This window comes from Amblyraja radiata, unplaced genomic scaffold (genome assembly GCF_010909765.2).
Source record: "Amblyraja radiata isolate CabotCenter1 unplaced genomic scaffold, sAmbRad1.1.pri scaffold_807_ctg1, whole genome shotgun sequence".
NCBI classification, from domain to species: Eukaryota; Metazoa; Chordata; class Chondrichthyes; order Rajiformes; family Rajidae; genus Amblyraja; species Amblyraja radiata.
The window spans coordinates 7501-20139 of NW_022630815.1; the positions used below are offsets into that span (position 1 = coordinate 7501).

General features: G+C 52.2%; 1 protein-coding gene across 2 annotated transcripts in view; it reads right to left on the bottom strand.

Moving 5' to 3' along the window:
* The window catches only part of LOC116970378 (epidermal growth factor receptor kinase substrate 8-like protein 1), a 46683-nt gene that overhangs the window by 1899 nt on the left and 32145 nt on the right, over positions 1–12639 (bottom strand). For both annotated transcript variants that reach the window (XM_033017036.1, XM_033017037.1), the window contains 10 exons: positions 11406–11494; positions 10735–10809; positions 10241–10386; positions 8778–8922; positions 6440–6480; positions 4646–4739; positions 3537–3677; positions 2542–2653; positions 1352–1532; positions 553–685 (listed from right to left, as the gene is read on the bottom strand). In XM_033017036.1, coding sequence (XP_032872927.1) covers positions 553–685; positions 1352–1532; positions 2542–2653; positions 3537–3677; positions 4646–4739; positions 6440–6480; positions 8778–8922; positions 10241–10386; positions 10735–10809; positions 11406–11494 — 1157 coding nt within the window. The remainder of the gene's footprint in view (positions 1–552; positions 686–1351; positions 1533–2541; positions 2654–3536; positions 3678–4645; positions 4740–6439; positions 6481–8777; positions 8923–10240; positions 10387–10734; positions 10810–11405; positions 11495–12639) is intronic.

Sequence of the window (12639 nt, forward strand, 5' to 3'; positions counted from 1 at the left end):
CTTAAGGTGTTGGACAGACTAGATGCAGGAAGATTGTTCCCGATGTTGGGGAAGTCCAGAACAAGGGGGTCACAGTTTAAGGATAAGGGGGAAATCTTTCAAGTTCAAATTTTATTTGGTCACATACACCTTTAGGTGTAGTGAAATTCTTTTTGCAAAAAGAATTTCACTACACCTAAAGGTGTATGTGACCAAATAAAATTTGAACTTGAACTTTTAGGACTGAGATGAGAAAAACATTTTTCACACAGAGAGTGGTGAATCTGTGGAATTCTCTGCCACAGAAGGTAGTTGAGGCCACAGTTCATTGGATATTTAAGAGGGAGTTAGATGTGGCCCTTGTGGCTAAAGGGATCAGGGGGTATGGAGAGAAGGCAGGTACAGGATACTGAGTTGGATGATCAGCCATGTTCATATTGAATGGTGGTGCAGGCTCTAAGGGCTGAATGGCCTCTACTCCTGCACCTATTTTCTATGTTTCTAGGTTTGGGAAGGAGGGGGAATACAGGAATTCTCTGCAATAGGAGTTGGGTTGGGTGGAGAGAGGTGTACCTCGAGCCATGCCTTGTGGACCATCACCTGGCTGTAGACCCTCGCTCCTTCTTCTGGACTCACTGATTTCAACTCCTCCTTCTCCAGTGAGAAGAGCTGAGCTCCAGTCAGGATTCCAAGCGAGTTCACCGTCCTGAGAGAGAGACAGACAGACAGAGAGGGAGAAAGTTTACTTTAGAGATACAGTGCTGAAACAGGCCCTTCAGCCCACTGGGTCCAACACTATCCCACACACACTAGGGACAATTTAACATTCATACCAAGCCAATTAACCTATAAGCCGCTTTGGAGTGTGGGAGGAAACCGAAAATCGCTGAGAAGGTACAAACTCCGTACAGAGAGCACCCGTAGTCAGGATCGAACCTGGGAACTCTGGCGCTGTGAGACAGCAGCTCTACCCGCTGCGCCACCGTGCTGCCCGCTCGCCATGGTTAAAGTTGGCCATTAACCTCCCCAAAATGTCTGTGCAAAGTCTCCACTCCCCCCACCCCCCGAAACGTCACCTATTCCTTCACTCCATAGATGCTGCCTCACCCGCTGAGTTTCTCCAGCATTTTTGTCTACCTTCGATTTTTCCAGCATCTGCAGTTCTTTCTTAAAGATAGTCCGAGGGTCACCAATGAGGTAGATAGTAGTTCAGGACCGCTCTCTGGTTGTGGTAGGATGGTTCAGTTGCCTGATAACAGCCGGGAAGAAACTGTCCCTGAATCTGGAGGTGTGAGTTTTCACACTTCTGTACCTTTTTGGCCGAAGGGAGATTTAAATTTTTTTTTTTTTTTAAACCAGTGATGCTACTTACATTTGGTTAAAGCCTTTGGCTTCCAGCCAGGTGCCGACGTCACTTGGAGAGGAGTTGTAGTCCAGGGGGACCGAGGTGTCCAGGGTCTTGTGTACGTGGAAGGACTTGGTTTGGTTGGTGCGTCCGTTAGCGATTCTCAGCAGCAGCTCTTCATTCATGACGTTGATCTGGGAGTTACGTTCTGAGGAGACAACGTCACCAAGTTAGAGACTGCAGCTGCTGCAGGGTTCACCACCATGTCACCAACACTCCAGGGCCCAGGGTCATAGAGTGATACAGTGCGGAAACAGGCCCTTCGTCCCCGACTTGCCCACCTCCACCACAAAGCTAGTAAACCCATATACCCGCGTTTGGCCCATATACCTTTCAGGTGCAGCAGAGATTCACCAGGATGTTACCTGGGCTTGTGTTATAGGAGCTGGTTCGTTCGATGGGGACTTTAAACTTTGTGGTGTAGGAAGTTCAGGGGCATGGATTGTGTGTGTGTGTGTGTGTGCGTGTGCACATGTATGTGCGAGTGTATGTGTGTGTGCGTGTGGACACAAGTGTGTGTTGTGTTACGAGGGTATCTCACGTGTGTGTGCGCATGTGTGTGTGTACATGTGTGTGTGTACATGTGTGTGCGCATGTGTGTGTACATGTGTGCGCGCATGTGTGTGCACATGTGTGCGCATGTGTGTGCGCATGTGTGGACATGTGCGTGCGCATGTGTGTGGACGTGTGTGTGGACATGTGTGTGTACATGTGTGTGTGGACATGTGTGTGTGGAAATGTGTGTGTGGACACAAGTATGTGTTGTGTTACGAGGGTATCTCATGTGTGTGTGTGTACATGTGTCTGCGTGTGTGTGTGTACATGTGTGTGTGTACGTGTGTGTGGACATGTGCGTACGCGTGTGTGTACATGTGTGTGTGTACATGTGTGTGTGGACATGTGCGTACGCGTGTGTGTACATGTGTCTGTGTGTACACTTGCGTGTGGACATGTGTGTGTGTGTACATGTGTGTACACGTGTGTGTGGACACAAGTATGTGTTGTGTTACGAGGGTATCTGACGTGTGCCCTGGATACTGGGACGAGATTGCACGCTGTGGCGGGGGGGGGGGGTTTATTCACAGGGGCCCGTTACCCAGTGAGGGAGGGGCGGGGGCTACACTGGGTCCCGGCCGTTCCCCGCCCCCACCCCTCACCTTTCTCCATCGGTGTCACCCCCAGGGCCTCGGCATCCCAGGGTGCGGCTGCGCTGATGGCCTTCTTCTGTAGCGTGGGTGGGGGGGTTCCCTTGGCCTTCTGCCGTAACTCCTGTAAAAATAAAGCCCAGCGTTATGTGCGTGTACGTGTGCGCGTGCGGCTATAGGTTAGAACAGTTAAACCCCTGTCCCACGGGACGAGTTCATTCCAAGAGTTCTCCCGAGTTTGCCCCGATTCGAACTCGGAGATTTATGGTAATGGCCGCTCGTCGGTACTCGGGCCACATCCAACTCCCTCTTAAATATAGCCAATGAACTGTGGCCTCAACTACCTTCTGTGGCAGAGAATTCCACAGATTCACCACTCTCTGTGTGTGAAAAAAAATGTTTTTCTCATCTCGGTCCTAAAAGATTTCCCCCTTATCCTTAAACTGTGTGGCCCCTTGTTCTGGACTTCCCCAACATCGGGAACAATCTTCCTGCATCTAGCCTGTCTAACCCTTAAGAATTTTGTAAGTTTCTATAAGATCCCCCCTCAATCTTCTAAAATCTAGCGAGTACAAACCGAGTCTATCCAGTCTTCCTTCATATGAAAGTCCTGACATCCCAGGAATCAGTCTGGTGAACCTTCTCTGTACTCCCTCTATGGCAAGAATGTCTTTCCTTTCTACCCAGAGCCACTGTCTGTCCCGCTGAGTTGCTCCAACATTTAGTGTCTATCTTCGGTGTAAACCAGCATCTGCAGTTCCTTCCTGCGCATCTTGGCCAGGCTCAGGAGCAGACTGAGAGGGAGACCCCCCCCCCTCTCCCTGACCCTCCCCACTCCCTGCCTTGTGCCCCAATACCCGAATGTGGGACTAAAACTCAAGCGGAACTTGAGGAGCAGCCCCTTCAGATATTCGTACAGGGGCCACAACCTCTCGCACTCCGTGTACAGGTGGAGCACTCGCTGCAGAAGTATCGCATGTTACACCTGCCAGGTAGCTGCGCATTACCTTGGGGGTCACCTCTGAGTACAGGACGTTGTCATCCAGCATTTCAGGTGTGTGGAGGGGCTCCAGGATGTTGAAGGGGATGTAGCCCACCTGCCCGCTCTGGTTCCCCACCTTCCACCAGCGCTTGGTGTCGTCCAGAACCTGCGGAGAACACACACGGCACACGCGGTCAGCGATAACACGCCCAGCGCCAACACGCCATGACATAAACTCCAACCAAACCAGCCGGAGGGTGGAGAATCTGTGGAGGCCAAGTCAATAGATATTTGGATCACTAATGCCCCTGTCCCACTTAGGAAACCTGAACGGAAACCTCTGGAGACTTTGTGCCCCACCCAAGGTTTCTGTGCGGTTCCCGGAGGTTGCAGGTAGTGGAAGCAGGTAGGGAGACTGACAAAAACCTCCATTCTCTCAGCATATGACAGTCCCGCCATCACGGGAATTAACCTTGGTCCGTACTGACCAATGATCCCCACACACTAACACTATCCTACACCCACTAGGGACAATTTTTACATTTACACCAAGCCAATTAACCTACAAACCTGCACGTCTTTGGAGTGTGGGAGGAAACCGAAGATCTAGGAGAAAACCCACGCAGGTCACGGGGAGAACGTGCAAACTCCGTACAGACAGCGCCCGTAGTCGGGATCGAACCCGGGTCTCCGGCGCTGCATTTGCTACAAGGCAGCAACTCTACCGCTGCGCCCCAACGTTTTAGGGGGGGTCCAGAATCAGGTGCAATATTTAAGAATAAGGGGTCGGCTTTTTAGGACTGAGATGAGGAAAAATCTTCTTCACCCAGAGAGTTGTGAATGTGTGGAATTATCCGTCACAGAAGGCAGTGGAGGCCGATTCACTGGATGTTATCAAGAGAGAGTTACATTTAGCTCTTAGGGCTAACGGAACCAAGGGATATGGGGCATAAGGCTATTTTTAAGGAATAGATTCTTGATTAGTACGGGTTAGTCAAGGGTTATGGGGAGAAGGCCACAGAATAGGGTTAGGAGGGAGAGATAAGGCATGATTGAATGGCGTAGAAGGCGGCTAGATGGGCCGAATGGCCTAATTCTGCTCCGAGAACGTATCGTCATCCAGAGAGGACTCACCTCCACCACTTCCCCAGTGAGCACAGAGAGCTCGCTGCTATTCCGCGCCACAAAGTCGTAGCTGCATCTCATCTTCTTTCCAGCCTCGTGGTTCCTGTGGGGAGGGGGGAGGACAGCCATTACTCTGGGATGTCGGGAGGGGATCTCTGTCGGCATTGCACAAGTTATAAACAATAGACAATCGGTGCAGGAGTAGGCCATTTGGCCCTTCGAGCCAGCACCGCCATTCAATGTGCTCATGACTCATCATCCCCAATCAGTACCCCGTTCCTGCCTTCTCCCCATATCCCCTGACTCCGCTATCTTTAAGAGCCCTATCTAGCTCTCTCTTGAAAGCATCCAGAAAACCTGCCTCCACCACCCTCTGAGGCAGAGAATTCCACAGACTCACCACTCTCTGTGAGAAAAAGTGTTTCCTCGTCTCCGTTCTAAATGGCCTACCCCTTATTCTTAAACTGTGTGTGTGGCCCCTGGTTCTGGACTCCCCCAACATCTGGAACATGTTTCCTGCCTCTAGCGTGTCCAAACCCTTAATAATCTTATATGTCTCAATGAGATTCCCCTCATCCTTCTAAACTCCAGAGTGTACAAGCCCAGCCGCTCCATTCTCTCAGCATATGACAGTCCCGCCATCCCGGGAATTAACCTTGTAAACCTACGCTGCACTCCCTCAATAGTTGATGGGCCGAAGAGTTGGGCCGAAGGGGTTCTTCCCGGTCTCTGCTGGAGAGAGTTTCCGCCTGGGGTCACAGGAGGGAGGGAAGAGTGGTCCATGCCAGCGAGCGGGCAAGATGAGGGCATCACACGTTGACCATCGGGAGAGCTTGGCATCAGAAACTCGAGCCAATGGCCATTCGTCCTGCTCCACAGAAGGCCACCAACACTAGTCCCACCTGCCTGCGTTTGCCCCAGGTCCCTCCAAACCTCTCCTATCCAAATGTCCTCAAAATGTTGCCCTAGTACCTGCCTCAATTACTCCCTCTGGCAGCCCCTGCCACACACCCACCGTCCCCTGTGTGGAAAACGTTGCCTCTCATAAGTGATAGGAGCAGAATTAGGCCATTCGGCCCACCAAGCCTACTCCACCATTCAATCATGGCTGATCTATCTCTCCCTCTCAATCCCATTCTGCTCCCCCTCCTCCCCATGACCCCCGACACCTGGACTAACCAACGATCTATCTATCCCTGCCTTCAGGTGGACAAAAATGCTGGAGAAACTCAGCGGGTGCAGCAGCATCTATGGAACGAAGGAAATAGGCAACGTTTCCTTCGCTCCATGCAAAGAGTTGAGCAATCACCACTATAGGAAATAGGCAACGTTTCCTTCGCTCCATGCAAAGAGTTGAACAATCACCACTATAGGAAATAGGCAACGTTTCCTTCGCTCCATGCAAAGAGTTGAACAATCACCACTATAGGAAATAGGCAACGTTTCGGGCCGAAACCCTTCCGGGTTTCGTCCCGAAACGTTGCCTATTTCCTTCGCTCCATAGATGCTGCCGCACCCGCTGAGTTTCTCCAGCATTTTTGTCCACCTTCGATTTTCCGGCACCTTATCTCTGCCTTAACAATATCTGACTTGACCTCCTCAGCCTTCTCCAGTTCCCCCTTCACCTTAAACCCATGTCCTATGATTTTTCTTATCCCCCTACTCTGCAGTAAAGATGTGTGCGTTCACCATATCTATTCGCCTCCTGATATTCTACACCTCTACAACATCTGCAGTTCCTTCCTACACATTGCCACGTCTCGGGTCCAGCTAACAGAGTGGGGGGTGAGGAGCGCCACTTACCCATTGGTCAGTTTGATGGGGACCGTCTGAGGGCCAGATTGCTGCAAGACAAAAAACAGGCAGTCAGTCAGAAGAATGGATCGACTGGGCTTGTATTCACTGGAGTTTAGAAAGATGGGAGGGGATCTCATGGAAACATATAAAATTCTTAAAGGGATTGTACAGGCTAGATGCAGAAAAAATGTTCAGTTTAGTTTAGAGATACAGCCTGAAAACAGGCCCTTCGGCCCACCGGGTCAACAGATAATAGGTGCAGGAGGGCCGGCTATTTAGAAACATAGAAACATAGAAATTAGGTGCAGGAGTAGGCCATTCGGCCCTTCGAGCCTGCACCGCCATTCAATATGATCATGGCTGATCATCCAACTCAGTATCCCGTACCTGCCTTCTCTCCATACCCTCTGATCCCCTTAGCCACAAGGGCCACATCTAACTCCCTCTTAAATATAGCCAATGAACTGGCCTCAACTACCCTCTGTGGCAGAGAGTTCCAGAGATTCACCACTCTCTGTGTGAAAAAAGTTCTTCTCATCTCGGTTTTAAAGGATTTCCCCCTTATCCTTAAGCTGTGACCCCTTGTCCTGGACTTCCCCAACATCGGGAGCAATCTTCCTGCATCTAGCCTGTCCAACCCCTTAAGAATTTTGTAAGTTTCTATAAGATCCCCTCTCAATCTCCTAAATTCTAGAGAGTATAAACCAAGTCTATCCAGCCTTTCTTCATAAGACAGTCCTGACATCCCAGGAATCAGTCTGGTGAACCTTCTCTGCACTCCCTCTATGGCAATAATGTCCTTTTGGGACTGAGATGAGGAAAAAACATCTTCACCCAGAGAGTTGTGAATCGGTGGAATTCTCTGCCACAGAAGGCAGTGGAGGCCGATTCACTGGATGTTTTCAAGAGAGAGTTAGATTTAGCTCTTAGGGCTAACGGAGTCAGGGGATATGGGGAGAAGGCAGGAACGGGGTTACTGATTGGGGATGATCAGCCATTGAATGGCGGTGCTGGCTCGAAGGGCTGAATGGCCTACTCCTGCACCTATTGTCTATGTTTCTATGAGAAGGGATAGCAGTTACTTTCTGCAGCAGCTGGGAAGAAACATATCAGCTTCTTGTGAAGTATAAATCAGTGCAGTTTTACTGAAGGGTTTATTGTGGGGAATCTGCACTACCGCCTGCCCCTCCAGGTGGCAGCACTGCGCTTAAAGAGGCACAGCTAGACTCAGTACCGCCACCCAGAGGGAGTTAATGGAATTGGAACCGCCACTGTCTAACACAGAACATCACCACCAATGCATTTAGATATCCAAGGTAGACACAAAATGCTGGAGTAACTCAGCGGGTCAGGCAGCAGCCCCTCTGGAGAGAAGGAATGGGCAATGCTTCGGGTCGAGACCTTTCTTCAGACTGAAGAAGTGGTCTCACTGGGTGTTTGGTGGTGAGGAGTCGCCCAAAGTATCTTTTTCTGGATTTTCAACATGTTGAAAATTTTCGGCAACCTGCCGAGACCATGAAGGGTGACGGCAATAGATCGCGTGAATGCACAGAGTCTTTCCCCCAGAGTAAGGGAATCAAGAATTCCCTTGATGGTGAATTCTCAAGAAGGTTCTTTGAACCAGCACCAAGCGGTGCTGGCTCGAAGGGCCGAATGGCCTCCTCCTGCACCTATTTTCTATGTAAGAACCAGAGGATTTTATGGTAAAATGGGAAAGGTTTAATAGGACCTTTTCCACACAGAGGATGATGGGTGGATCATTGAAACATGGTGAATAATGAAAGGCCTGGATAGAGTGGAATAGAGAGGATGTTTCCACTAATGGGAGAGTCTAGGACTAGAGGTCATAGCCTCAGAATAAGAGGATGTACCCTTAGGACCCTTACCCTTAAGAATAAGCAGTAAGCCATTTAGAACGGAGACAAGGAAACACTTTTTCTCACAGAGAGTGGTGAGTCTGTGGAATTCTCTGCCTCAGAGGGCGGTGGAGGCAGGTTCTCTGGATGCTTTCAAGAGAGAGCTAGATAGGGCTCTTAAAGATAACGGAGTCAGGGGATATGGGGAGAAGGCAGGAACGGGGTACTGGTTGGGGATGATCAGCCATGATCACATTGAATGGCTCGAAGGGCCGAATGGCCTACTCCTGCACCTATTGTCCATTGTATCACTCTAGGGATGAAGGTTCCTCCAGTAGGATGAAGAGGAGAAAGGTCTACTCCTTGGGATCTTCTGAGGCAATAGAGAAGGGACCTCACACCTTAGATACTCCACCCTGCTCACCCCTGACCTGCCGAGGATGAGCCAGGGTCAAAGGCCATGACCTGGGTCGCGACCCCGTGCCTACCTGCATGCGGAGGAACTCGTGCTTGTGCTGGAGTTCGACGGGGTCATCCCAGGGGGCGTTGTTGGGGTCCAGCCGGTCGGGCACCCACCCAGAGCGGAAGTAGGCGGTGTAGGGGGCACCCCACTGGTCAGGGGGCCATTCCAATCTGCGGGCATGGAACACAAGATTGACCGGTCAGAGCTCAGCTACATCACCTCAACAAGGACCTCATGTCCTCTCCACCAAAGCCAGGCCCCGGTCTCTGGATGGAGATCTTCGACCGAGATAGGTGGTCTTCCAAGTATCACCTCACCAACGTCTTGTACAGGGCAGCACATCACGGTGCCAGAGACCCGGGTTCGATCCCGACTACGGGTGCTGTCTGTACGGAGTTTGCAGGTTCTCCCCGTGACCTGCGTGGGTTTTCTCCGAGATCTTCGGTTTCCTCCCACACTCCAAAGACGTGCAGGTTTTTTAAGTAAATTGGCTTGGTATGAATGTAAAAAATGTCCCTAGTGTGTGTAGGATAGTGTTAGTGTGCGGGGATCGCTGGTCGGCATGAGCTCGATGGGCCGAAGGGCCTCGTTTCCGCGCTGTATCTCTAAACTATACTAATAACATAACATCATGTCCCAGCTTCTATCCCCAAACCCTGACTGATGAAGGCCACCATGCTGAAAACCTTCTTCACTGCCCCATCTAGATTTAGTCCCTTCGGCCCACCGAGCCCGTGCCGACCAGCGACCCCCGCACACTAGCCTACACCCTCTAGGGACAATTTTATAACTTGCCGAAGCCGATTAGCCTACAAACCTGCACGTCTTTGGAGTGCGGGAGGAAACCGGAGCACCCGGAGAAAACCCACGCGGGTCACGGGGAGAACGTGCAAACTCCACACAGACAGCACCCGTAGTTGGGAGAGTGGAAGAGGTGGAGAGATGGGTGGGGGGGGGGGGGATAGAGAGATGGGTGGGGGGGGGGGGGGGGTAAGAGAGATGGGTGGGGGGGGGGGGTAAGAGAGATGGGTGGGGGGTGGGTAGAGAGATGGGTGGGGGGGGGTAGAGAGATGGGTGGGGGGGGTAGAGAGATGGGTGGGGGGGGGTAGAGAGATGGGTGGGGGGTAGAGAGATGGTGGGGGGGGGGTGTAGAGAGATGGGTGGTGGGGGGGGTGGAGAGATGGGTGGGGGGGGGGTAGAGAGAGATGGGTGGGGGGGGTGGAGAGATGGGTGGGGGGAGAAGAGAGAGATGGGTGGGGGGAGGTTAGAGAGATGGGTGGGGGGGGGGGGTAGAGAGATGGGTGGGGGGGGGTTAGAGAGAGATGGGTGGGGGGGGGGTAGAGAGATGGGTGGGGGGTGGAGAGATGGGTGGGCGGTGGAGAGATGGGTGGGGGGGGGTGGAGAGATGGGTGGGGGGGGGGGTGGATAGAGTGATGGGTGGCTAGATGGGTAGAGGTGTCAAGGCCAGCGCAGGTTGGTATCTCCTACCTGGGTTTGGTCCAGTGGTCGCCCAGCGACTGCCACAGTGTGTTCTCCGTCTCGTTGAGGGTGTCGGTCAAGAGGTGGACAGCGTCATTGGTGAGGAACGGGCTGGCCACGGAACTGGCCACGTCCAGGCCAGCAGTCTGCACCATCTGTGGGCAGGAACGCAGTGGTCAACGCGGGCGAGGATCGGTGGACGATGGGCGTCTCAACGCTGCGAGGCTCTGGATCGATCGAAAGACCCGGCGTGGAAACAGGCCCTTCGGCCCACCGAGCCCATGCTGACCGTCAATCACCCAGTCACACCCGAAACATATAAGATTGTTAAGGGCTTGGACACGCTGGAGGCAGGAAACATGTTCCCGATGTTGGGGGGGGGGGGGGGAGTCCAGAACCAGGGGCCACACACAGTTTAAGAATAAGGGCTAAGCCGTTTAGAACGGAGACGAGGAAACACTTTTTCTCACAGAGAAGGGCCGCGCCACTCGATGGTCACCTACCACATCGAGAGGTCCGAAGAGGAAGTGGATGAGCTCCGTGGCGTTGGGGTTGACAATGTTGGTTTTCACACGAGCCTGAGATGGGGAGAGAGAGAGAGAGAGCTTGCATTAGATCAACTCTAGACTGATGCATTAAAGGGGCTAGGATAGACCCCACACCAATGTCACCTTCCAATCCTGACCCCCTCCAATGGACCCCGAATATCATCGCTGCCTCAGACAATAGGTGCAGGAGTAGGCCATTCAGCCCTTCGAGCCAGCACCGCCATTCAATGTGATCATGGCTGATCATCCCCAATCAGTACCCCGTTCCTGCCTTCTCCCCATATCCCCTGACTCCGCTATCTTTAAGAGCCCTATCTAGCTCTCTCTTGAAGGCATCCAGAGAACCGGCCTCTGAGGCTAGTGCATGGGGTGATCGCTGGTTAGCATGGACTAGGTGGGCCGAAGGGCCTGTTTCTTCACTGTATCTCTAAAGAAAGTCTAAGAGTCTGGAGTCTAGAGTCCGTTCCACGCTAGCAGGCCCGTGAGGAGCCAGCACTAGGAGCGGGTAGATGGCAGCAAGGTGGATCGGAGGCAGTGATGGTCCCAGCCATCAGCTCCCCATACCATGGCTCAGAGAGAGCCCTGTGGAGAAGTCCCAAAGATGCCCGGCTGGATCTCACGCTTACCAGCAAACTGAAGGAGTACTTGTACTTCTGAAAGACTTCGTCAAACTCTTCCTGAGAGGGTGGTCTCGCTCTCAGTGTCAACATGCCCTCTGAAAACAAGCAGAAAGTCCTGGGTTAAAAGGGTCGGTGGGTGAAGATTGACACCTGCAGCAACTCAGCGGGACAGGCAGCATCTCTGGAGAGAAGGAATGGGTCGAGACACCTGCTTCAGACCCCGCACACACCAACAATATCCTACACACAATCCACACATGGACCAAAGCCAATTAACCTACAAACCTGCACGTCTTTGGAGTGTGGGAGGAAAGCCTGAGAGAACCCACGCAGGTCACGGGGAGAACGTACAAACTCCGTACAGACAGCACCCGTAGTCAGGATCGAACCTGTGTCTCTACTGCTGCCACCCACATGTTCTATCTACAGCATTAAAGATCTGTCGATGTTCTGGTTGGGTTGTCCCTGGGCCTGGCCAAGCTGGCCATCCGCCAGTCACGGAGCCAGGCTGTGGAGGGCACTGCCCGAGCCGATTGCCTGACCCAATCCAGGAGGTTACGTCCGCGCCTAGGGAGGTACTAGAGAGGGGCTACGCGCTGGACACGGGCGGCCTGGGGGATTTCTGGGACCGCTGGGCGGGGGGGTATAACGTATCCTTAATAAGGATTGTGACATAGTTATTTAAGAATATCTGTTCTATGGTGGTGGATTTTATTTCGAATAATAGTCATAGAGTCACAGAGTGAGACAGGGCGGAAACAGGCCCTTCGGCCCAACACCGGCCAACATGTCCCAGCTATACTAGTCACAGAGTGATACAGTGTGGAATCAGGCCCTTCGGCCCAACTTGCCCAACACCGGCCAACATGTCCCAGCTACACTAGTCACAGAATTGTATTGTAAATGGTATTGAAAATATCTCAATAAACCTATTTTTGGTTAAGAAACAGATCTGTGGCAAGTTAAGCAGCAGCAGAGAGTGGAGCAACAGGTCTAACGTAGATCGCAAATGAGGTAGAACAGGAGAGATGCGGGCGCATGTGCGTGTCGTTCTTCGATACTGGAAGGGCAGGTGTGTCAAGCATTCGGGATAAATGCAGCATCCCCTCTCTCTCTCTCCATCCCTCCCCCAACCAAGTCACACCAGCTTCTCGTTCACACCCAGCAAACAGCTAACAATGGCCAGTTTCCTTTGCCATTGTCACTTTTTTTGCATCTCTCGTTCATTTGTTCTACATCT